Source organism: Dryobates pubescens, chromosome 14 (assembly GCF_014839835.1).
Source record: "Dryobates pubescens isolate bDryPub1 chromosome 14, bDryPub1.pri, whole genome shotgun sequence".
NCBI lineage: Eukaryota > Metazoa > Chordata > Aves > Piciformes > Picidae > Dryobates > Dryobates pubescens.
The window spans coordinates 2,330,012-2,355,980 of record NC_071625.1 but is presented as its reverse complement, the minus strand read 5'-3'; the positions used below and the strand labels follow the sequence as shown (position 1 = coordinate 2,355,980).

The window sequence follows — 25,969 nt, the reverse complement described above, 5'->3', positions numbered from 1 at the left end:
AGACCAATTTCACAGCCCCAGTTTCCAGCCACAACTACTTCATACAGCCCAAGATAATATTCTGTGAAGACAACCCACAAATGGGAGAGAAAACAAATTTCACTTGCAATCTCTGTGAAAGGTAGAATCAGAAAACCTACCTTTAAGTTCACTGCACTGCCTGTATGAAAAGGTGACAGCAAAGTAATGCTTTAGTGAAGACAATTACTACACTACTCTGTGAGCAATATTTAAAGCTCCTTATCTGAGCTTTGTGTCACAAAACCTGAGTACTACCAAAGAAACAGAGGTCTTTCCATTTGTAAAAGATTATCATAATCCTTTTTACTTGTAAAATAAAAAGGGGGGTGGGGGGATGGGGAGGAAGTGATAGGGAAGAAATATGCACAGATAACCAAGATTTTCATAGCCAGTAAATCTATCAGTAACACCAGGCTCAAGAGAGGAGGTCTGTCTGAAGCAAGCATCAATCAAAAGAGATCAATGTTATTGCAAAGAGGCTGCTGTCAACATTTAAGGGGAGAGACCAGAGATGGTAAATGACACCACTCGAAGTACTAAACTCTCCTGCAGAAAATAAACAAACAAAACTCTCTCACCCTTCTCTCCCTACCCCTCAACAATCTCTCACACAACTGCTGCAAGAGCAAAATTACCAAGTCCTGCCTAGTAAGTTTAGACACCCATGAAGACTTGAATTTGACACATAACACCTCTGAGTGAAAAAGGTTTACTTCCCCAGCCCTGGGTCCCTGCTGAGCTGCTGGTTTCACCCCCACCGCATCCCCTTCCTGGTGCTGCCACCAGCCTTTGTGTGAGCGCCAGTCACAAACCGTCACCAAACTAAACCAGCAGGAAAACAAGAGTCCAACAGAAAGAGGTGTTTGCATACTCTGGGTGCAGAATAGCTTGGTGCAAATAAAAACCCTAACTAGTTTCATAAAAACCTTTCCTGGAGCAATCTAAGCCTTTCTACTGACAGAGTTACGTGGCTTTGGATCATCCCCCCTTACACATGTTGTAGTTTTCATTAGTTAAGATCAGGGTAATTTTAACAATGAAATTCCATTATTTAATACAGTGTGCTGTCAGCTGAAAAGGTACAAGCAGGAACAGAATAGACTAGACCGGACCGGACCAGAAGAGACCTTCAAGATCATCATGTCCAACCTATCATCCAACACCACCTAATCAACTAAACCATGCAACCAAGCACCCTGTCAAGTCTCCTCCTGAACACCTCCAGTGATGGTGACTCCACGACCTCCTTGGGCAGCCCATTCCAATGGGCAATCACTCTCTCTGTGTAGAGCTTCCTCCTAACCTCCAGCCTAAACCTCCCCTGGTGCAGCCTGAGACTGTGTCCTCTTGTTCTAGTACTAGTTGTGTGGGAGAAGAGACCAACCTCTGCCTGACTACACCCCCCCTTCAGGTAGTTGTAGAGAGCAATAAGGTCACCCCTGAGTCTCCTCTTCTCCAGGCTAAGCAAGCCCAGCTCCCTCAGTCTCTCCTCACAGGACTGTGTTCCAAGCCCCTCACCAACTTCATTGCCCTTCTCTGGACACGCTCCAGCAAGTCAACCTCCTTCCTAAACTGAGGAGCCCAGAACTGGACACAGTACTCGAGGTGTGGCCTAACCAGTGCAGTGTACAGGGGCAGATGATTTAATCAATTCTCTCATTAGGGAAGGCTAACACTTCCACTGAGACCTCTCTGTGGTAAAAGGGATCTCCCATATGGATGCCTCAACAGGCTAAGCTTTGAAAAATTCTCATCACAGGCAACCATTTCAAGCAAACTCTGTTTTCCTCACAAAATTGTTTGGGCTTTGGTTGGTTGGTTTGTTGGTTGTTTTTTTGTTTAGGAAATGCACTACTGTGCCAACCTTTAGACAGAAAATGTAGTGGTGCTGGCTCCTGTGTTAAGACACTTCAAACACATCTATCAAAATGCACCCAAATGCAGTTTCAAGGAAAACAAAAAGTCAGTTTGGTAAAGCCAAGCAGGGACTGCTTTGAGTTGAAGTCCTGCAGCTACAATTTCTAGCCTCTCCAAACTGATCACACTAAGCAACCAAAGAGGCTCCAAGTCAGGACTCCAGGAGCTCAGACATCACATGTGACACTTTAATTTGTCACAAGATATTATTTCCCTCAAAGTACACTTCTGTTTCCAGGGACCTTTATCTGAAGACATATCCTTCCACCATATCCTGCTGTGTAAAACCAAGCTAGTCTCAAAAATGCAAGAGAGCCACAGAGAAACCTCACCTCACAATGCTGTCTTTCATAAAAAACTGAGTTCAGTACATTTTAAACTCAACCTTATTTAAACCAGTGCTTACATCCACGTGAGCAAAACCCTCATTTACAAGTTGTGTTTCTACTGTTTGTAAGAATAAAAGATTTCCATTTTAAATTAAGCACTTGTCGTGAGGATTGTTAAGACTCCACAGACTTCTATGACACATCTTCACCAGGCTCAGTTGCCTGCAGCAGTTCAGCAGCAGCAGCCTTATCTTGCCAGTCATTCTCCAGGAATATTCATCAATTACTTCCATCATGCCAGCAGCAGTTTGGAGACCAACCAACAAAAGTAAGACATCAGCAACATTTTCTTACTGCTCTAAGTAGTTTTAAAATAATTCAATGACTGCATGCTCATCTTTAGTATCATAGTGTCAGTCAGGGTTGGAAGGGACCACAGGGATCAACCCCCCTGCCATGGGCAGGGACACCCCACACTAGATCAGGCTGGCCAGAGCCTCATCCAGCCTGGCTGCAAACACCTCGAGGGGCAGGGCCCCAACCACTTCCCTGGACAACCCATTCCAGGGCTTCACCACTCTCACAATGAAGAACTTCCTCCTCACATCCAGCCTGAATCTCCCCATCTCCAGCTTCATTCCATTCCCCCTAGTCCTATCACTACCTGAGATCCTGAGAAGTCCCTCCCCAGCCTTCTTGTAGGCCCCCTTCAGATACTGGAAGGCCACAATTAGGCCACCTCAGAGCCTTCTCTTCTCCAGACTGAACAGCCCCAACTCTTTCAGTCTGTCCTCATAGCAGAGCATCTCCAGCCCTCTGCTCATCCTCATGGCCCTTCTCTGGACACGCTCCAGCACCTCCAGATCCCTCTTGTAATAGGGGCTCCAGAAGTGGAGGCAGTACTCCAGGTGGGGTCTCAGCAGAGCTGAGTAGAGGGGGAGAATCACCTCCCTTTACCTGCTGGCCACACTTCTCTTGATGCAGCCCAGGATCTGATTGGCTTTCCAGGCTGCAAGTGCACACTGAGAGCTCCTGTTGAGCTTCTTGTCCACCAGCACCCCCAAGTCTCTCTCCTCAGGGCTTTCTGCCCATGTGTTAGGAAACTAAGAGTTATAAAAACAAAGGAAAACAAACAAACAACCCAAACAAACAACAAACCCAACCCACACTACATCATCTACGCTTGGTGAACATCTGCAAGACCTCACCAAGCCGGCAAGTAACACGAAAAGCACAGTGCACTGCACACAGGAATCGCACGTCGCTAGGTTGATATAATCCTCCCCTCAAAATGTACTTGCTGCTTGACACAAACAGTATTTACAGGTGCTAATATCTAACCTGACATTTTGCAGCCTTGGTCAAATAATGGTACATCTACCATGGTGATTTTTAAGTGTTACAACAATTCCTGCCATCTCAGAGATTAATTTCTGCAACCACATGCAGCAAGCTATTTCTCATCTTTCTCTGCAACTTTACACCACATTTTTAAATGTCAGTTAGGGCTTTCAAGAACACACAGAAAAAGAAAAGAACTAAAAAAAAAAATCACTGAAGCTAAGCAATTCAAGCAAATTATTTCACCACAGAGATGCAAACTGAAATGTTTATGTGCTGCACGGCTTCAGAAGGAAAGAAGTCTTTTTGTGCTCAGCAAGTAACACTACAGAGTCCCACACAGTACGCAGAAGATTGTCTTGGATTTGTCTTGATGTTGCTCCCTCATAGCCTTAAAAACTTACTTACACACTTTCAAGTAGCTAGAAAAGCTTTCCTCACATCAGCAGCACGTGGTGATGGCAAGAATTGCAAAGGAAGGAAAGGAAAGGTAGATCAGGGGGAAGAAAAAGGAAAAAAAGAGTCAAAAATATGAAAAAATATTAGTTTGGTGTAATGAACAACTCTAAGTAGGGAAATTCACACTACAACTAATTAAGCCCTGTAGATTCTTCCAAGTGATCAAGCCTCTTTCAGACAACACATCAAAGACGTCTGTAAATTGGCAAACTTAAAGAGACTTCCAGATGAGAGCAGGAAGTCTAGAAGAAGAGATACAGTGCTTTTCCAAAAGCAGCTATCCAAGAGGAGAAAACAAAACCAAGTCACCCACTGGAAAACAGTGATTTACTCAACAAGTAAATACAACCCTCATCTCTAACCCTCAGCCAAGACCCTGCAGCGCTCTGAGCACAGCAAACCAGGCCCAAGGAGGCAGCGATGTGGCCAGCTAAGAGGTGTGGGCACAGCAAAGATACAGAGCCTCCACATCAAAGGCCCCTCACGCTTGCCTATCTTGAATCATGTGGAGAAGAACTCCCATGCTTATCAGTGTCATGGAAATGGGCTCAGAAATGCAGAAAATGGACACCAATGAGAAACTTAAGCAAGTATGTTGTCTTTGTTTGGTGATCTTGGGTTCCCCAGTTCAAGAGGGACAGGGATTTGCTAGAGGAAGTCCAATGGAGAGCCACAAGGATGATTAGGGGATTTGAGCATCTCCCCTATGAAGAGAGACTAAAAGGCTGTTTAGTCCAGAGAAGACTGAGAGGGGATCTGATCAATGTCTATAAATACCTGAAGTGGAGGGAGCCAATCTCTTTTTGGTGGTGCACAGTAATAAGGAACAATGAATACAAACTTGAACAGAGAAAGTTTCACCTCAACATGAGGAGAAATTTCTTTACAGCGAGGGTGACAGAACACTGGGACAGGCTGCCCAGGGGCACTGTGGAGTCTCCTTCTCTGGAGACTTTCCTAACCCACTTGGATGCACTCCTGTGAGGACTACCCTGGGTGATTCTGCTTTGGCAGGGGGGTTGGACTGGATGATTTCTGGAGGTCTCTTCCAACATCTAATGTTCTGTAATGTCTTGAATGCTGGGCACTGTCACTGATGTAAAGGCACATCCAGCTACATCTTCCATGCCAGAATACAGCATACAAATGAGTCCCTCCCCTTACTGCCATGTCTGAATTGCCACATCCAGTGCTAGAAAGCAATTTCCAAAGAGCCAGCCTTCCACAGCTGCTGTACCCAACACCTTTCTCTTAATGGAATAAATGAAGAAATAAAGGTGGGAGGGGAAGAAGAGAGAATTTAAAGTGCACTTTAAGTCTTGCTGGGTAGTAAGGGGAGAGAATCCATTAAAAAAAAGGATGCTGAAGTACCACATGAAAGCAGGCAACAAGATTGTATGCAGAGAGTAATGCCTGTTAAAAAAATCCCAAGTTCAAGTACAAAATGACAGCCTCCAAGATAAGCAATACTACTCAGCCAAGGGTTGAGACTACCTCTTAAGAGTACAACACAGTGAGAATGGAAACAAACAAGACAACAAAGAAAGTCCCTCCACTGGGTAATTAGGTGCACCCTGGCTAATGCTGTGCCCTCTTCTCATTCCAAGAAACCTAAGTGAGGAATATTCAGCTATGACATACTAAACCAACACCTGCTGCTCAGGAAATCTTTGAGCTGCAGACTCTTTAGAAGCTGGAAAATCACTACTGTATGTTTGCCCTGTTCTACATTCTCCTATCATCTAACTCTGGTCTTTGCCACTAACAGGCGGAAAACAAGGTGGCCCCATTGTCTGACTCTAACAGCTATTGTTATGTTCACGGCATCAGCCAGCTCGAGGCTATAGAGTATGGCTCCCAAACTTCATTTTGCTCGGTTGAGAAAGGTAATTCTGACCATTTAATGGTCCTCTCTGGAACAATGGTAACACACTGTGCTGAGTCAGTAAGCTACAGCAGAAGCCAGTATGGCAAACATCAAACAAATTAATCTCTTGAAAACAGCTTTCTGCACTATCACTGAGAAGTCTTAGGCTATCACAATGACTGCAGAAGTAAATTCCCTTAGAGGGACCATTATTATTTCATGATATAACAACACTGATACAGAAAGTGACCTATACCTAAAGCCAGGTATAAGCTAGCCCACAACAGTTACAAGGGGGACAAGAAATAGTGAGCAACATCAGAATGTTAAGATACCCACCAGTATCTAATATTCAGAATTGAATCACATATTGCAGAGGCAGCTAAAATGACTTAGTCACCTTCACCCTACAGAGAGGATGAGCATGTATTTATTTCAGTTCTAGTTTTAAGGAAGGCAGATATTGTAATAGTGCACAGGATAATGAGGGGAAGGCAGTGGATATTGCCTACTTAGGCTTCAGTAAACCTTCCGACACTGTCTCCTGTAAGATCCTCAGAGAGAAGCTGTTGATAGATAGGCTGCATGAACAGACAGTGAGGTGGGCTGAACAGCTGTGCCCAGAGAGGTGACCAGAAGCATGAAGCCAAGCTGGAGGCCAGGGACTAGCAGTGTATGCCAGGGGTCAGCATCAGGTCCTGTTCAAAACCTCCATTAATGTTGTGGATGAGAGGGCAGAGGACACCCTCAGCCAGCTTGTTGATGACTCCAAACTAGGAGGAGTGGCTGATATGCCAGAGATATATGCTGCCACCCAGAGCACAGCCATCTCCTGTCATTCTAAAAGGGAAAGTGCAATGTCCTGTTCCTGGGGAAGAACAACCCCATGCACCAGCACATGCTGGGGGACTGCCCAGCTGGGAAGTACCTCTGCAGAAAAGCACCTAGGAGCCCTGGAGAACATGAGCCAGCATGCCTTGCAGCAAAGAAGAGAAGGGGATCCTGGGCTGCATTAAAGCATTGCCAGTAGGCTAAGGGATGCACCCAGTTCTGGGCTCCCCACTACAAGAGAGACATAGACATACTGGAGAGAGTCCAGCAAAGGGTCACACAGCTAACCAAGGAACTGGAGTATCTTTCAAATGAGGAAAGGCTGAGAAAACATTCTCAAACTGTTTGTCTTGGGGAAGAGAAGGCTCTGGAGGAACTTTATCAACCCATAAGACACACCTACTGAGGGAGGGTGTAAATAAGACAGAGCCAGACTTTTTCCAGTCTTGCCCAGTGAGAGGGCCATAGGCAATGGGCACACACTGAAACACAGGAGGTCCTGTCTGAACATCAGGAACACTTCACTGTGAGGGTGACTGAACACTGACACAGATTGCCCAGGGAGGCTGTGAAGTCCATCCTCAAAAGCTGTTTAAATATGGTTCAGGGTAACAAGCTCTGGATGGCCTTGCTTGGCCAGAGAAGTTAGTTGGACCGAATGATGTCCAGAACTCCCTTCTAACTTCAGCTATTCTGTGATTCTGAAGACTTCCAGCTTTCAGGATACGATCTACCCACACCTTACTTGGAGGCACAGTAATAAAAGGATGGGAGGGTTGCCACTGAAAAGCTAGGAGCTCGTGTTTTGCTACAGAATCCCTGTAAGGGCAGTGGCTTAGATGAGAGTTGCACCAAGGAATGAGGAAAATGTCTGAGAACTATTATTTAGACATAAAAATATTCATGAGTACTAGAACATCCAGATGGAAGTATTCCCTTTCTCTAGCAGGAACAGCAACACCATGGGACAGCCACCTGCAGGACTTGTGAAATGCAGCACTAGGTAAGTTTCTAAGCTGGCTGACCAGTTCCTCTGGCTCAAAATCAGCTTGCACTTTTTCTTCAGCTTTAAGTGACACTGAAAACAGTGCCTTCTGAATAATAACTATAAACCCAAAACCTACAGTGCAAAGCACAGCCATAACCTAGTGCAAGGGAAATAGCAAGTCAGTCATGCTTTTTAAATAAGCAAACTCTCAAGCCTGTAACAGCTATGACACAGCACAGCCCCTTTTCAGGAAAGAAGTTGTAATGAAAAGCAATTAATAGAAATAGGAAGAAAACACAAATGGTATGATCCTTACAGCAGTTACAGCACAGGGACACATGGTTTTTAGCACAGGATCTAAGGATTTGGTAGTATCACAGTATAACCAAGGTTGGAAGAGACCCCAAGGATCATCAAGTCCAACCTGTAAAGCAGACCTACAGCTGCAGGTTGCTTTAACCAGGGGTGTTTCTGCAGAAACAAAGGAAAATACAGTACAGGAAAATGAGTCAACCTCAATCTGATGTTATTCTATGACAGCAGACAGCCAAAAACATGGGTCTGCAGATTCAGCCAATGTGAGACAGAAATCTCTTTTCTGGTGCAGAATGCATCAAATCAGAATTGTCTGCTCCCAGACTCAGTTCAGCTGCACAAAGTGCCTGTAGCTGCAAAGAATTTCTGTTTAATGTTTAGCAGAAGGTCACTGCTTCAGCCAGAATGCCACTAAAAGCTAAACAATCAAATCAACCAATTTCTGACTCTTTAAACAATGAAAACTGTAAGCTATTTAGCTGCCCATCATTTCAGGAAGTATATTCTTAACATGATAGCAAAATATGGATAATGGGAGTTTAGAAGTCTGTGGCTGTCTTCAAAGATGCTTTAAAAAGTACTCAGATGAAATTAAGGTGAGCCAGTATTACTAATGCTGAATCACATAGGAATACTAGCTATCAAAAAGCAGCTAAGAACTCTATCCTTTTTTGACTAGCACAAGCAAAACATTTAGACAAAGGGGGGAAATTCTGGGGTTTGGGGTTTCTTTAATGTCAGAGTGTTGCTCTAGTGATCCCACTGAGTAAAAAAAAAAACCAAACCAATCCTGTTGTGTCCCATAGCGACAGACTGTTAAAGCTCCTTCAAGAATTACTTAGGAGCCACCAAGGAGGCTGTGTATTTACCAGCATACCAGCTTAAAGCCAGGAGGGCCAGGTTTTGGTCCCAGTAGAGGCTGCTGTAGGAGCCCAAATCACAGTCTCTCCACCATTTTCCCTCTTGCTCTAAGCTTTTGGAAGCAATGACTACATGCAAAGTTGGAAAATGGCCTTTGATTAGAGTGTTCAGATGCTCCAAAAGTATCTTGAAACGTAGGAGCTGTGACGTTATTAACTACTGTGTGTCTTGGCTGGTGAAAAGCAACAGTGTGTTTTGAACAAGGAATTGCATTAAAAACAAAGCACTAACAAAACACTGCATTTTAATTGCTTTGCAATACAGTCCAGTATGCTTATTCACATGCTGAATTAGTTTCAGCAATAGGAAAACATCATTTAGCATGGCCAGTCCTTTACTTGCCAACTCCTCCAATTCCAAGGCTTGAAGTCCTCCTCAAAACCTCTGCTATCACAGTATTGCCTGCACATCACATTCTCACACTTGCTAGAGAGTGCCTTTTAAATACTATGGACCCCTCCCCTTGTACTACACTATCTTCTACTAAACACACACCTTCAAAACCTTCCTCTCAGACACTGCATCTTTGATTTAGACAGCAACGGAATGAGGCCTGGCAGAGGGAGTAGAGAGCAAGCACCATGCCAGAAAAACAAGCAGCCAAATACACTGCAGGCAAAATAACTCAGAAGAAATCCCAGCTTTTAAGGTGCACACTGCATCACAATACTTTTTTGTATTGCCAAAATCCAGATTCTCTCTTTTCTGTCCCTCTGTACCACAGCCACGTAACTCCAGGTGCTTCCCCTCAGCATAACCACTATTTCAGTTCCTCTACAAGAACTCAGCTATGTTCCCTACCTCCTGCTTCGCATTCTGCCTACAGTTACAGCATTTCAGGTAACAACAGTCCAGATACAGACTCTGTATTCCAAATAAAAGAGGAATCTTTGGGCATTCCAGCAGACAGCCTGTTATCAGGACCTGGGCAATCCAAGCCAGATTCTGCCTACCCAATCTGCCTCGCAACAGCAAGATGCTATGATTTGTATCATTGGAATGTTTTATTAAGTACCTTTAAATCCTTGCTCTAGAGACAGATGCATTTTGCCAAAGTCAGCACACTGCATAAATAATGTCTTAAGAAAAAAAAAATTAAAAAGACAAGGAGAAGAAAAAAAGGAAGAACAAAAAAAATAAGAAAGAGGAAAACTGCTGTACCAAAGGCATTAAACATGGTCAAAGCTGATGAGCCTCAAATACCTGAGATCTTTGTTGAGGGTCAGACAACAATAACTCAGTTATACTGGAAAATAAAAACAATAGAAAATGGATTAAAAGCATAAATCCTGTTTAGAAGAACCTTCCTTGATATCTACTAGAGAAAACAAATACAATGCAGCTCTGCTCATTTTCAGGCTTGATAGAGAAAAGCAAAACTTCATACCACAAATGAAAGAATAAACACCAGGAGACACATTGAAGAAACTGGATTTTGAAATATGAACAAGAAATCAAGATGTCAGCACACTTGCTGAGGGAAGTGACAAACCCCAACAACTTCAAATGACAACAGAGTAAGGCCTGCAGCCTCATTCCACTGCATTCACACGGGCAAGTATTTATTTTCAAGTTGGTTGGTAAAAACATTGTAGCACAAAGATATTTCCATATTAATCCATGTCAGGCTCCACACTGGAGAGTATATAGTGCAATTATAATTTTTATTAGAATCCAGAGATTCAATCAACATCCATCTCACTGTATGAGAACCACTTATGTATATAAAGAGATAATCTATCCCAAAGGTGAAAAAGGGGAGCACTTGAGGAAACCTAATGAAAAAATGGAGAATGAAGCATGATAAGAGACTGCAAGATATTTTTTTAAATGCCATTTTAACACAGGCTTGACATAAACTAGTCAACTACTGCAACTACATAGAATGAAAAAGGCAAAACTTGGCATGCCAGAGGTGGTGGCAACCATGCTGCCTAAAGCAACACCACCAAGCCCTCTGTACAGAGCCTTCTGGGCTATTTTCTAACAAACACACAAACTGCAGCTGCATGGCTACAACCACCCTCACTCTCAATATCCCCAACTGTCCTTACTACCTTGAGTGAAGTACTGAATACTTTGAGTAAAAGGCAAAAATCCTCAACCAACCACATGCACGTCCCTTTGAATGTGGCTTGGGTTTTGTCTCTGAAGACAACTTTTCTAAGATTACTGAAGTCTTCAGCAGCCTTCATGCTTTCATCTGTTGAGTGACACTGCCCCTGTCACAGATGAAACTGGCAGACCTCAGAGCTGGCAAGAAAACAACGATAGTGAGAAGTTCCAAGGTGGTTAATGTCCAAAAATGCTAATCATGTGAATGCTTTCAAAGGGTTTTATTCTGCATTCTTCACTAAAACACCACAAATGACATAAAATATACATTTCACCTCCATTGTGGATGCAAATAATTTGAGAAATTGCCAAGAGACACTGCAGAGCAGAACACCAACGGCTCTGGGATTACAGAAACCAGCCAGAGAGGCACACCATGAGGTGCTGTGTTCTAGAAAGTGCAGGTTGAGAACTGCAGAAAATAACTGTGCTGGAGTGTTACAAAAGGCTGGCAAATGAATATTCAAAACCTTTCTGTACCAACATAGATTGGTACTACAACACACACTGCACTTTAATGTACAGCACCTAAGATCTGCTGAAAGATAGAATGAAGCCTATTTACCATGAGACATTGCCCTGACAAAAATGCTGTCAGGAGCAGTGAGACTTGTGAGAGGAAGGCAACCTTTTCAAAGAGAGCAAATTCAACAGTTCACTCCTCAAATGGAACCAAACTGGCAGTTTTGCATAAAGGTAGCTGACCAGTGCACCAAACTTACACCTTTCAACTCAAGTTTTACAGCATGCTTGAGGTGCTGAAAATGCCAAAGCTCATCTTTGGATCAGTGAGGGGGCACATGTTCTCTCTCAAATGCAGCAAAAATCTCTTTAAACTGAAACAAAATCGTTCATTTTCCTTGGAAGGGAAGAGTAAGAGCAAAGGAAGCAGAGCTGATTGATTGCCTTTCAGGGGTTTGGGTTTTAGTTGGTTGGATTTTTGTGGGGTTTGGGGTTTTTTGTTTGTTTGTTAATTTTTTTTTTGGTGTTTTTAAAAAGTAGATCACAGAGTTACTGTCAAAATAGTTCTATGCCAGAAAGAAAAAATAATTAAGATTGGAAGTCTGGATAATTATTGCTGTAGTGGACTAACTAGTGCTGTCTGTGACATCCTCAGTTAACCTGATGGGCTTACAGTTTTGGCCAAACTACATGTGCACCTTGAAAATCACATTTGCACATTTACTTCATTTTGGTTTTTCTCCTGTTCATTCCTTCCAATTTAAAATCTTCTACCCACTACAAACAGGCTTTGTCCCCACGTTTTCCCTGAGGCATGTAAAAATGGCAGCTAATGCAGACTTCTACATCAAGTTGTTAGTGAGACCCAAATCCTTAGTGGACTTCACTGAGTCCAAGCTTAAAAAGAAACTGGGATGTTTGTGCAACTGAAAAGCACAAGCAGGGTTTGTGCATCGTGTTCTTCTGCAGACGTGGCTGTTGATTCGATGCAGGGAAAGACAAACCAGCAGCTTTTACAGGGAGCACCCTGCAAATCTAGCTACCCTGAGTGCTGCTGGTACAATCACTGCAATAAAGCCTATCTTGAAACCTCTTCTTACATCATTTTAAAATTCCTATTATTTCATTTAAGCCATCAGCAACTAACCATGCCAGAACTGTAAGGAGGCAGCTTCAACACCCTGACAGGCTTAGGTACACCCCTGGTTGTTTTTCTCAAATGTTAAGCCATTTGTCACAAACACAATTGGTTAGTGACCAGTTATCTACTTACACTTCAGGTAGCTGAAGAAAAAGTGTCACGAGCCTTACATCTATGTTATGGCTTAATTACACATCTTTGGCAGACATCCTTCTTGCATGGCAACAACAACATTTAGTAAGTGCATACTACACCAAAATTACCTTTGAAGTATGCTATTGAGTAGAGATTTTAACTTTCACCAAGAAGTAGCACAGAAATATTGTTGACTGATATCTTACTGCTCTTAGACTTTTGAAAGTTGCTTTCTGACAGCTCTGGCTTGCATTGCCGATCTAAAATATGGCTATTAATATCTTAATTAATCACACTTCATCTCAAGCCTCATAGATAATTTGAGGAGGTAAAAAGAGACAACATTTGTGCCCCAATTACTGTTTCACTAAATTCCTTGTGACAGGTCACAACTACTCTCAGAGCAGATCGCATGCATGGTGCAGTCTCACATTACAGTAGCCAAAATAAACTCGCTGCTTTCAAAATGGAAGGAACTCAACCCAGCTTCCTCTTCCCCTTCTTCACTCCCAACTCTCCCTCCTGCAGCACTTCTCAAAGTCTCTTTAGATACCTACTCTGATGCTCAGACAGCCAGGAGATAAACCAGTTTGGCTTTCTAATGCACAAAATAGCGTTTACTTCCCTTTACCAGGATTAGCTTTATATAATTTTAGCAAATAATTCCATTTACTGTGGGAACAGACACTTAAAGTTAGGTGCAAGGTAAGAAGCAGGGAAAACAAACCACCCCCACCTCCAGGAGGGAGCAATACTGTGGACTTAGATCATCTCAGGCAAAGTTTCAGTAAGAACATTCCCAATCACACACATCCACGCTCTAAAAAAACCAGCGCCTGGGGCGCAGCAAACAACTGTAACCAGAAGGGGATCCTGGCAGAGCAAAGTCCAAAAAGGCCTGGACTATTGGCCTGTGCACAAGTAATGTTTCACATCTGACCAGGTGTGAAACGATGCCTACGCGCAAGTGCTGATGCCCAGCATCCCAAATGATCATCTTTAAACAGCAATACTTAAACGAGATCAGATCTTAATGCACTGCTTCTCGAACGCATGACTCCTGCAACGGTCCTCCTATAGAACCAGAGTGGTGGGGCAAACTCTGAGGCAGCAAAACATTTCTTTTTAAGAAAGTGTTTCCACAACTCAGAGTCTGCTGGTGATGATGATAACGCCACACCATTCCCTCACTCTCTTCCAAAAGAAGTCACCTTCAATGGTGTCATGCTTTCAAGAAATTCTAACACCCAAGTCAATGCTTCTCACATTACCAAAGTCTCATCAAGCAACTGTAACCCTAGTAATGAAAGCACCACATCAACAATGTTTCCCCTGTAATTAAATAATCTATTCCTGTTTGAGGCAGGCTAACTTCACTTTGGCCAAGGTAGACTAGGGAACAGTTTAAAGCACACCAAAATAAATCACCTGAGCAGAAAGAAGTCCTGTACTATCTGCACACAACTTGCAGGTTTTGCGCTTAAGAACAAATCATTCAATCCCTTCTGTCCTTCAATTTCAGGTAGCAATGCAGATCACACCTGAGCTAACAGCAGGGAAGTTCATGCTGGTCCTCTCCACAAGAGGACAAGTACTCTCCCACCACATCTGTGGACACAGAAGAGGGAGTTCAGGGCTAAACAGAGACACTCGATGATAAGGATCTCTCCCTCTCAGTGAACGACTCCAGCAGACACGTGGGGCCAGACACCAGCTCCACAGCCCTGCTGGCTCTCTGCACAGAATCATACCACACCCTATGCCAGCTCCTTCCAGCAACATCTGCTTAGGATTTTTAACAGATTTGCTCATCAGTAAATGCAGGGGGGGGAGGGGTTAAGGAAATTCACCAGAGTAGCAGCTCACATATCCACTGATCACTTGCCTAGTACCTGGAAATTATGTTTTCAAGTACATAAGCTATGAGATAAAGGCACAGACTAAAAGGGTATGCCCTTGCTAAGTACTTTTTCCAGGGAAATTGATTATCAGAGGGTGTAACCAACGTGGGCAATATGAAGCACAGCAGTTAATTTTTCATTTCCGGGATGGCCTACAGCAATAAACACTCAAAGAATTGAGAAAGGCATTGAATCCATTACAGAAAAACTCATGCAGAAGTGAGGATAACCCTCTCTTGCCCCAGATCTGCCAGTGCAGAAACTGAAGCTTCACATTAACCTTTTTTTGGTCACGTTACTTGTTTCAAAGAGCTGACTGAGTGCAAACTTACTACGTGCCACTCCTCAGCACTCAAATTCAGCATGCCCTCTCTTTAGCCAAATTCATTACATCTCATCTTCAGAGGAGAGGAAAAAGCACATTAACATCTCACTTCAAAAATGACATCTCAGCCTGTGCTAGGGCTTACATGGCTTAGCTAACAAGAATTTTCTTAGCAGACAGTAAAAACAAAGGCAAATCCTTAGACAACTGTCCCTGAAGGTTAGTTCACGTGCAGAAAGGCATCCATGTGAAGTGAAAGACTCATCTCATTCTACAGAGCAGCTCCTGTGAGATTTCCTAATAACCAAGAAATCATTATTTGTCATTGCTACACTCAGTTCATAACCCAGCATCAAATTAAGACATATACTAAGAAGAATTTCCTAAGACTAGTTTATCTATAAAACAGTGCCAAGCACCCTTCACAAAGCACAAAGTCTCCAACCCTGATACACATAAGAAAGAGATGTATTTTGTTGATTATCAAACCTAACACCCACTGTGCCAGAAGCTGGGCATTTCTTTTTTCAGAGAATGAATACATTAATTCTTTACACCTCAAACACTTTATAGAGCTGTTTCTCAAACTGCAGGCCACATTCAATCTTTCTCCTGTCAAACTTTTCACATTTGGTTTGCAAGGAACAAATTATTTGGGGGGCAATCCCAAATTACTTATCTTCCTAAATAAACTCGGTGGAAAAAGCATAATTACACCAGTTTATCCTAACAAAAGTTCAGCCTACTAGCCATTTCAAGAAAATGCATTCTAATACAACTGCAAACATATACACACACATATATATAAACCATTGTCCTCTATAAGCTTTCTTCAGTGCAACTAGCTTCCAGGCATCTCAGTGAACACCATGAACAAGGCAACACTCCTTCAACCTACTTGAGAGAGGTCTAATAACTACTACCAAGGTAATACTTTCAGAAACACAAGCAAAGAAGTGCTTCCAGATGATGAGTAGGTGTGCTTAGGAGTCTTCCCCAATTATTTGTGGTTCTACAGTTACTCTTTCCTGTTTTCTTCAAAGTGTTTTACCATTCTCCAAGCTGCTGCATGAATAAAAGGGAGAACAATTTACACAGAAAATGTAATAAACTGTAAAGCAGAGTGACAACAAACTGCATCAAACCAAACTGAAAAGCCCGACTTCCTCACAGCCTGGAGACTGGCTTACAAGAGCAGTATCTCACAAGAAAGATGCTTTCCAAACACACTTCACCCCCTTCACACATCTACACTGATTATTAAGCACAATCTATCAAATACTTCACTATAAAATTTCAAACCTGTCATATATCCTGAACACACAGGGATTGCACCCATAAATCCCTTGTGTTTTAAAATGTGCTGCTTCCTTAGATGCAGAACATGATCCATTACTGAAAGCTACACAATTGATCCTGTTCTACGGATACTACAATGCAGAATTATGGTCCCCCCAAAACCCCAGGCTTTGAGAAGCAGTTAGCATTCAGAATGCAGACAGAAAAAACACTAACTGGGGACTACTGATCATTGCCTGCAAAACAAACACAAAAAACCCCTATAAAGTGTGAGAGGAGAAACATCACAGAGATATGAGCTGTTCCAAGAACCTAACTTCTGTGAGCATGAGAATTTAAGCTATCCAGATGCTGATCTATACTGACAGAACATTAATAAGCAGCAATGCTACTGATGAAATTGAACTGGCATTTCCAGCACATGTGTGTGCCTCAACCCTACGTATGAATCATTCTGATTTCACTGCATTACAAGTTCTGATACACAGCTACTGTGCTTCTAGTAAAATTACATTTATGAAGTGGAAATTTATGACTTTGCAGCTCAGATCAAGGAGCCACTTGATTTTTCAGAGTAAGTCACTACTTAATAGCACTTCTGCAGCTTTCTCCATATATTAATTACCATGCATTATGAAGCTTCCTGTATCAAATGCAAGTTGTAAGAGCTGCTGGTGTGGTACAAAAAAAAAAACCCCAGACATTAAAAAAAGATAGGAAGCATTATGAAGACTGAAGAGGCACATTCAGTATCAGTAAGTCAACAAAACAGGTGACTACAGAAAAAACAGATGAGCTCTCTCACTCTGAGCACAGTGTGATAATTACATGCTAAATGGTTTCTAAGGGCCTATCATCATTAAAAAAAGAAAGAAGGAAAAAACACCGGGGTCCTTTCAAGTTCAAAGCCCTAGATCTTACCTAAGTCAAAACAGTGCAACACAGAAGCACTTCCCAGCATCACCTCTCAGACTGTCAGTCTACAGGAAGAGGGTGTTTGCCAAATTTTAATGTCTTACTGTGGACAAAGCCAACCAATCCCTCAGGAATGGGAAGCAGGATTCTGTGAACTGTATTATCAGGTTAAGGGAGGGGAGAAAAAAACCTGCACCGGCACTCTTCAGGTTTCAGACCTATTTTATCATAAGATGCTTCGTTCCCCTGTTTATGGGCACAGATGATATAATTCAGCAGAAATTCCATCTTCACCATGACCTATTTTCCCCATCATCAGCCACCAAACCTCAGCTGTGTTTTAACAGAGGCATCTCAGGAGAGATTGGCCTAGGAAAAGTGACCCGAGCACGAACAGTAGTGAAGTGAGCTGAACCCTGACCTAGCCCAAAACCCGGTAAGGTCAAAACCAGCAGAATACAACCACACTTTTCAAATATTTGAATATCATTCACAAAAATAAAACAATATTTGTCTGCAGTGTGAAAAAAATATGTAAGCTTCTATCCAGTGATGATTAAATACCTCGATTTCTTCATACATAAATTGATAACAAATTAAAGATGAACAGCTACACGTTTCTTCAGTATTTCTGCACTACAACCTAAGCAGTAAGAAGCACAAGCTATAACACACACCATTAGTAACTACCGTAGTATAAATCCTTGACAGACACACAGACTGAGGTCAAGTACACATCAAGCACTGGAAGAAAACTCAGGCCATGGATTTATTTTCTCCCAAGCATTCTGCTTCCTCCCCCAGCCTGCAATTCCTCTCTCTCTCGATCCAACTGAAAGTTAGCTACGAGGTGCTTCCATGCACCGAGTTTCTGTTCCAGCTGTCATTCCAATCCCAGCCAAACCGCACGATCTGTAATGTGGAGATGGAGCTTCCTCTCTTGTTTAAAAGAATAACGCCTGCACGGGGGGAACGCCGAGCTCGCCGGCGGTTCGTGTGCGTGTAGCATCCCCGGCACACGGCTCCTTTATCCTCGCTCCCATCATTCTCTCACACACACCGCGATCCCCCATCTGCATTGTCTGCCTCGCTCCATCTCTGATTAATATGGACACGTTATCGCTCCTCCTCGCCCGGGGATCCTCGCGAACACACTTCCTCCAGCAGACACCGGGACTCCCCTGACAGGCCGGAATCCTCGCCGGAGCCGCCAAGGGGCGGCGGGCCCGCGACGAAGGTCACGGCCCCCCACCCCCGCTCCCTCAGGGGGCAAAGTTTACAGCGCGGCCGCCCGGAGAGGCAGGGTGCGTGCGGTACAGCCCGCACCGCTGCTCGCCGGAGGCTCCGTAGAGAGAAAAGCGTCGGGGCCCTGCGGCTCGCCGGTGCGGCTGCGGGACGGCGGCACAGCGAGTAGAATGTTGGGGGGTGGGGGGGGTAGTGTTCGGACATCCCTCGTGGCCGGCGCGGCCCGCTCCCCCGGGGCGCCCCTGCCGCGCCGCGCTCCGGCCGGCCGCCACCGGCCCCTCCCCTCACCCACAGGGGGCCGAGCCCCGTCGGGCCGGCCCCTCCCCTCCGCCCCCCGCCGCACGGCCTGCCCCTCACCGGTCATTGAGCTGGTCCTCGGTGCCCGGCAGTGGGTGCACCACGAAGTGGATCGAGGTCATGTTCCGCGCCGCCGCCGCTGTCCCCCCCGGCGGAGGGAGGCGGGCGGGCGGGGGCCGGGCACACAATGGGGGCGGGGGGGGGCGGCGGGGGAGGGGGCCCTCAGCCTCCGTCCCTCCCCCAGGGCCGCTCGTGGCCGCCGGCGGAGTTCTCGGCTCACCCGCCGCGGCGCGGAACGCGAGGAAGAAGGAGCCCGCCGCAACGGCGCCGGGAGGAGGCTCAGCCCGCACCGCACTCACACACGCGCCGCCATCTTAACTTCCAGCGGGCCCTTCTCCCTCCCTCCGTGCGCCGCGCCGGGGAGGGCGGGGCGGCGGCGCGCGGCCGCGGTGTAAGCCTCGCGCTGACTGGCGCGCGCGCCGTCGCGCAGGGCCCCTTCACTAAGGGCGCCGTCGATTGGTCGAGGAGGCCCCGCGGAGCGCAGTGATGTCACACGTGGGACGTAAAGGGTCACGTGCCCCCGGCGGGCGGGGGTGGGGCGGCGCCGTGCGTGGGGCCCCCAGAAGAGTCGGATCGGGGCAACCCCCTGCGCAGTCCTGCTGCGCTGCCGCCTTCCCTCAGCTGGCGGCGGGGCGGGGCGGGGCGGGGCTATCTCTGGGGAGACTGACGCGGCTGCGGGGTCGGCAGAACTGTGTCGGCGCAGGTCGTAGCGCCCTGACCCGTTCCGCCGGCCTTGCCTGCGGTCTCTTAGCGCGACGAACGCCTTCCCGGGGCTGGCCGGGGCTGCGCGAGTCGAGCCGTTCCCTTCCCCGTGAGTGGCATGCGCCTCGGCTCGCTGACCCCCGGCGGACTGTCCTCGGGAAGGGAAGGAGGGGGAGCAGGTGCGTGAGGTCAGGCCTGACTCCGGCGGGTCCCCGCTGGGGAGTTGCGGCAGGGCTTCCCCCGCGCTCTCCGGTACGCGGGTGGTCGGCGGGCGTGCTTCAAATTCAAAGCCCTTCGTCACCTTCTGCTGCAGTTCCTAGTGTCAACGCAGCGAACGTTCCATCCAACAGACAACGTTACCCACTCTTTTTCAGGGAAATGGGTGCTAATGTCAGAGCAAGAAAGCCATCTCCCAAGGCGGTGAAGCGCTCGATGCTGCTCTGGCTGTGCACCCTCCCTCTGGACAGAGCTGGACCGTACTGTGCCAAGAGAGACCATGCCTTGCAAATAGAACTGGTTTTAAGGACATCTCAATTTGCTGACAGTTGAGTAACAAAAGTCAATAACGCAGCCATTTGTTTCTATAGAAACTAACACCTTGGCTGCGAGCGTACCGAGCTTTGATATTTCGAGTGGACTTTGCTGCTGGCGCAGCCTGCTCTCGCCTTTTTTTAACCCAGGAAATCAAGAGATGTACAGAACGGGCTTGGGACCTTGTAGCATTTGAGGAGTGTTGGCAATCACATGATAACGATACAAAAGAATTCTAGAACCTAGTTCAGTCAATTATAATTAAGTTCTGAGGCTGTGCATTCATAAATCTTAGAAATCCCAGAGTTTCCCCCCACTGTCTAAGGAATTTGGCAGCTTCCTATCTTCCCTTTCTTCTCTGGCTCTTTTCTGCAGTACAGCTGAAAGGAGCTAATCCATGAATCAGCTAATGGGGAGTTTGTGAATTATTTGTTTTTAAATACAATTATCATTGTGCATGGTAAAGAGAATAAATACTCTCTTAATCTAACCCAGGTTTCTTACTCTCAGTGTTCCTCCATACATTCTGTTCTCAACTGACAGGGATACTCAAATGGATTCAAGCATACAGATAAGTAATTTAGCTTATTCTAGAAGGAAAATCCTGAGAGGTTTCTGCAAATAGCATATGGAATAGGATTCATTCTGTTTGGTAGTGAGACAGTGCAGAAACTATGCTTTTGAGAATCAGTGGATTCAGGATTTACTTTTTTCCCCTGTCAGGACATAGCTAAGAGATTTTGAATTGTTTAGTTCTGCATTGGTTTGTACCAAGGCTAGTTAGGCTTATTCCCTCCCTTTTTAGCATCAATCCTTATGATTCCCTGAAAACAAAACATGTATGGTTTTTATGGCAGTGAGAGATTCTTCTAAACTATCTTGACCTCAGAATCACTTGCATGTTTTGGTAATCACCTGAAAAACCTTGAATCTCAGTTTGATTTATCTCTTTCCCCCAGGCAGGAAAAAAACACAATACTTGCCTTTGACAGTCATTTCCCTTTTCCACTGAACTGTAGGAAGATGGGCCACATGAACTCCTGCAGGAGGTCTTGCTGCATCCTTGGGAATATTGCCAAGATTTTTTGCTGGAGTTTGGGAAGCTCCAGATATTTGCATTTATCTCTCAGGATCAAGATCTAGTTCTCCAAAGCATTTGCATGTCCAGATAACATGAGTTCTCTTAGCAGCTGGACATAAGGAAAAGCTTTTCATTACTCTCTTCCTCCCCCCCTTTACATACAAGCTTGAAAAGTTAATGGATTATGGAAACCTATTAGATAAAAGACTAGAAAAGAGCTGGAAAAGCCCCAAAGGAGCACACACCTGTTGGGGCTCAGCAGTCTGCTGCTGGCATTTCCAAGTAACCCTTTTCTGTAGCTTTGCTTGCATTATGCCTGAACCCCAGTTTTAGCCAAGGCAAACACTCAGCACAAGCAAAAATGAAAGAAAACAAGTTAAAAGTGATGGCACTGGAACTTGCACTTGGAGCCAGAATAAGCTTGAGTAGTGCAAATGCCAGCTTTTGTTCACACCAAGAGTTGACACTGCTCTCTGAAATGGCAGCTACTCCTCTAAGTGTAGATGAGAAGACACAAAGCCAAGTGCTCAGCTGGCAGAGCTGCTCTGATGGGAGCTTGCACCACAGTGGATGCTCTAGCACGCTGTCAGAAGCATCCATAGTTCTCTGATAAGGATGCAAGGCTGCATCTTCACTGCTTGACTTGCAGAGTGCCAGCAAGGGGTAGCAGAGTGAATGTTTTGTCCACTGATGCATTTCTTAGAAGGTGATCACACAGGTGACAGATTCATAGCCTTCTGATTGTGTGAAATTACTCCAAAAAAGAGTTGCTGTCTGATGGCAGAACTGCTCATTCTTACAACTTCAAAAGGCTTTTCCTATGCCCTCTGGAGTATCTGAGCCTGTTGGATGACAACATCCCATACTGAAATGGTGTTTGAAAATTCATTATTCACCATGTCATGAAAACAAAACAAAACCACCCAGGACAGAACTAGATTGCCTTCCTTTACAAAATGTACCTTTAAGAGAAAACTTCAGTCTTGGCCTGAGAAACAGTTCCCTGTGTTGCACAACTCCTTGCTGTGCAGATGGTGCTATTTCCAGGCCTACTGATAGAGCAGCAGAGTCCTTAGGAAGGTGCAGCTATAAATACACCAACAGCCAACCAGCAGAACAAGTTCCTGGTCTGTGCCAGAGTTTTTGCCAGCATGGAAGTACCATGTGAAATAACTCCTGTGGGATTCTTGCTGTCATGGCTGAAAGCGAGTTCTGATGAGAGTCGGCGTTGCCTGAAGGTTTTAAGACTGGTGGAAGCACAAGGGTTGGAAGGGACCTCTCAGGTCATCTCATCCACTCTCCAGTTCCAGTAGATTAGGAACTTTCCCATCAGAAATGGCTTCTGAATGATGAGCACCAGGACACACTTAGTCCTGAGTGAGCTGCTAAACTCACTCAGCAGCTGCATGCCTGGAGGTTTTGCTCAGAAATCTGTTAGTCCTGCAGGGAGGGTGCTTGGCTAGAGGTGGGAGGGTTAGGGGAGGAGGTCTGGAAGGGACTTTGCACTGTAAACAGTGCAAGCAGACGGTGGCAGGTGTACCACAGGTGGTGGTGCCTGTGGCTGATGGGGTGTGCTCAAGTCAGGGAGGAGGTCCTGGGTAGATCTCAAGGCTTCAGGCAGCTAAGGAGGAACCCAGTGTGTGCTTTCCAGGCTGCTAACTCCAGATACCAACAGAGATGACACCAAGCTGGCAACATAGGATTGTATCTCGCTGTGGAAGAAATGAGGCCAGCATTCCTGGAAATGTCAGCAAGAATGCTGTGCAGAAAACTGCAGCTTCTAGATTATTCCCAGGGCTGAGCAGAAGTTCCTGCAGTGAGCAGCAAAGCACATTGCAAAGAAAGAAGTTCTGGTTCTAGCACCTTGTGCCACAAACTGAAGCAAAGCAGGTCCCTTGCTGCCTGCTGCTCTCCCTCCATCTGTACAGCCTAAGAGTGTTTTGCCTGGGGATGGGATCCTCTGGCTTTTAGCACATATCCATGAGTTTTGCAACACAGATGCATATCCATTTGGCTTCCTAGGATTTAAAACATACTGGAGTGCCACTTCAGGCTAATATCCTTCTCTCCTACACCAAAACACATCACTCTAAGTAGAAGACATTGCACTTTCTCTGCCAAGGCGAGGGGGAGAAGAGCTGAGAGGCGCAGGGCTCAGTCCGCAAAGATCAAGTCAGAGGCAGTGGAGACAATTTGGATCTCCCACTCAGTGAAGGCTTAAAGCAGTCAATGTATCTGCGAGTGCGATTCAGGTGATGAAACTTTGGTAGCCATCCTCTGGTGAGCTGAATCCCTCGTGGCAGTGGTAGTTGGGACCCTGAACTCACAGCAGTGTAACACCTCTGGCTACACATCTACAGCCTGGGGGTAAGCCCACCCCTGAAAGGACGTGCTGATGACAGGGATTCAGTCTCCAGCTGTTGTCATTGTTTCTCCAGTTTAAGGAGAGGGATGGGCTGGACCCCCCTAAAAGGCTTGAGGTGCTGAGCCCTCCAAATGGTCTGAGTGTGTGTAAGCCAGATTCAACTGCTCTGTGTGGGGGGAGAGAGCACATTAGACCTTACTTAGGGTGGTCAAAGTGGTACTGGGGAAGAACACCTAAGGCTTTCCAATAAAGACACAGCATCACTGTTACTCTTACAACCTTAGTTGATGAGGTTGGGCAAAGAGACTTACCCAAGCCCTCTTAGTATATGAAATGTTAATATCTACCACTTATTTTCGAAGCTATGCTTTAGATTTTATCTTTGAGAGGAAGGACTAGTTTAAAATGATGCCAAGGAGCTGCCAAATGCAGGGCATTGTGTAGATTTGTGGAGGCAGGCAGCAGAGTGTTAACCCTTGGTGCTGCTGCCCTCTGCCACAGCAGCCCTGCACAAGTTCCTTTCATCCCTCTTTTATGGCAAAGCTCCTCTGGCAAGGCCTGGGGTGTGAGGCTGACCATCCTGCACATACCCAGGGGGTTTGGGTTGATGGAGGAGATGCATTTGCTGCAATGCTCACCTGGCAGTCCTGCCTGGCATGAGCTGTACCCAACCCCAGGCTGGGCTGCTCAGAAACGACAAACATCGTGGCTGTCATCCCCTGTTCCATACAAGTTGTTTCCAGAGTATTTGAAGTGACTGTCATGGGAGAAACATTAAATTGCTTTTCAAATGTCAGCAGTGCAGTCACACTTTAAAATAAACAACTGATACTGCCAGCTAGAAGTCCTGGCTTGATGGTGTACACAAGATGTGGTAGCAGCCTTGACTTTCTGGAGAACAAGGCTGTTCAAAGAGCTGCATGTTCAATGGGTTCAGTAACTCATTAGCCCAGCCACCTATAAAGGTGGTGGGAAGAACTCTCAGCCAGGAAGAGGTGGGTGTTGATAGAGATCCAAGGCCTGATCTACTCTGGAAGTTTGCCCTGGTCTCTGCAGCCAGTGCCAACAGCTGACATAGTGGCATTGGTGCAAAGGCAGTGCTGAGCAAGAGATCCAACGCTTTATAGCCCTGAAGTCTGGCAAATGGCAGGAGCTGGCAGATCCCCAACACACAAGGTTTGTGCCTTGGCCATGCCCACACTCCTTGAATGTGGGGTTTGTTCAGCATCAGACAGGGATGGATCCTGCTGAGCCCAGGATGGAGTCTGGCTGCAGCACAGAGGGACTTGGTTCCACATTGCATCTTCCACTTCAGTTCCTTATGGCTCTCTATGAGAGAGCTCACAGGGCGCTGCAGGTGCCAAGGACAACACCAAGGAAAACATCTGCTTTCCAGTTGCTATCTGGGGGGGGGGGGGGGGGGGGGGAAGTAATTTTTCCCCCTTGCTATCTTTGAAGAAATACTTGTGTAGTGAATGACTTCAGTAAGAAATAACATCTTGGTGCTGTTCTAGGAGATCTGGGGGTAATCTGGATTTATCTTCTGCCCTCCCCTTACACCCAAGCTCTTTCAAGTTTACTCCACTCACCAAATTGCTCCCTCACTTCCTCTCTAGCTGAGGGTGTCATTTCAAAGTGACTGTCTGAGCCAGCACGGAATACTGAGTAAATGCTTCAGCACAGCCCAACCTGGAAGAAGCAATCAGTGAAGTTACAGACTGAAAGCCTATGGCCAGTTTTAAACTGCACACAGATGCATGTGCAGAAAGGCTAGCTCAGTTTAGCTGCTTTGGGTTTGCCTGGGTTTAAGAGCATTTTTGGCTAAAAGATGTGATGTCTATCACACATTTGGAAAGAGTTGTCTAAAGCACATGATCAGCATCTGCTGGTTTCAGATACGCCAGAGGAGCTCAGCAAGAACGTAATAGATGGCAGAGATCAGAGAAAACACTGCTCCTCTGTCTGTGTTCTGATTGAAGATGGACTTGGAGTTTTCCTATTGCTCATCAGTTTGAGATGGCCAGTGGAAAACAACACACCAACAAAACCCAACCAAGATATCCAGCCACATTGCTTCAGGTTTTTGTTAGTTTGGGAGGGCACAGCTGAGCATTCTCTCAGTCAGACACTGCTGCTGTACTGCACTTGCCAGCTTCAAAGAACTAAAACTAGTTTAAATAGGCAGAAAAACTGTTCTATGGTGGCCCACATCTCAAAAACAAATCTGACCACAAAGGCCATGGGAGGAAGTTGCTAGGAAACCTCTACAGTGTGCTGGAGAAGTTTTGCAGCACAGTCACCTGTAAGATAGTCATCACCACCTGCCAGCCTGGGCTTTCCCCAGAAACTGCAGTGCACCTTTGTAGTCCACATTTATTCCCACAAACAAAGCACCAGGAAGTGCCT

The 25,969-nt window shown here is 45.6% G+C and overlaps 1 protein-coding gene across 1 annotated transcript in view; it reads right to left on the bottom strand.

The window, feature by feature from the left end:
- Positions 1–19,227, bottom strand: part of UBR5 (ubiquitin protein ligase E3 component n-recognin 5) — an 85,246-nt gene extending 66,019 nt beyond the window's left edge. The window contains exon 1 of the mRNA XM_054167524.1: positions 18,885–19,227. Within this exon, the coding sequence (XP_054023499.1) occupies positions 18,885–18,946 (62 nt within the window). The 5' untranslated portion in view covers positions 18,947–19,227. The remainder of the gene's footprint in view (positions 1–18,884) is intronic.
- Positions 19,228–25,969: the final 6,742 nt, after the last annotated feature.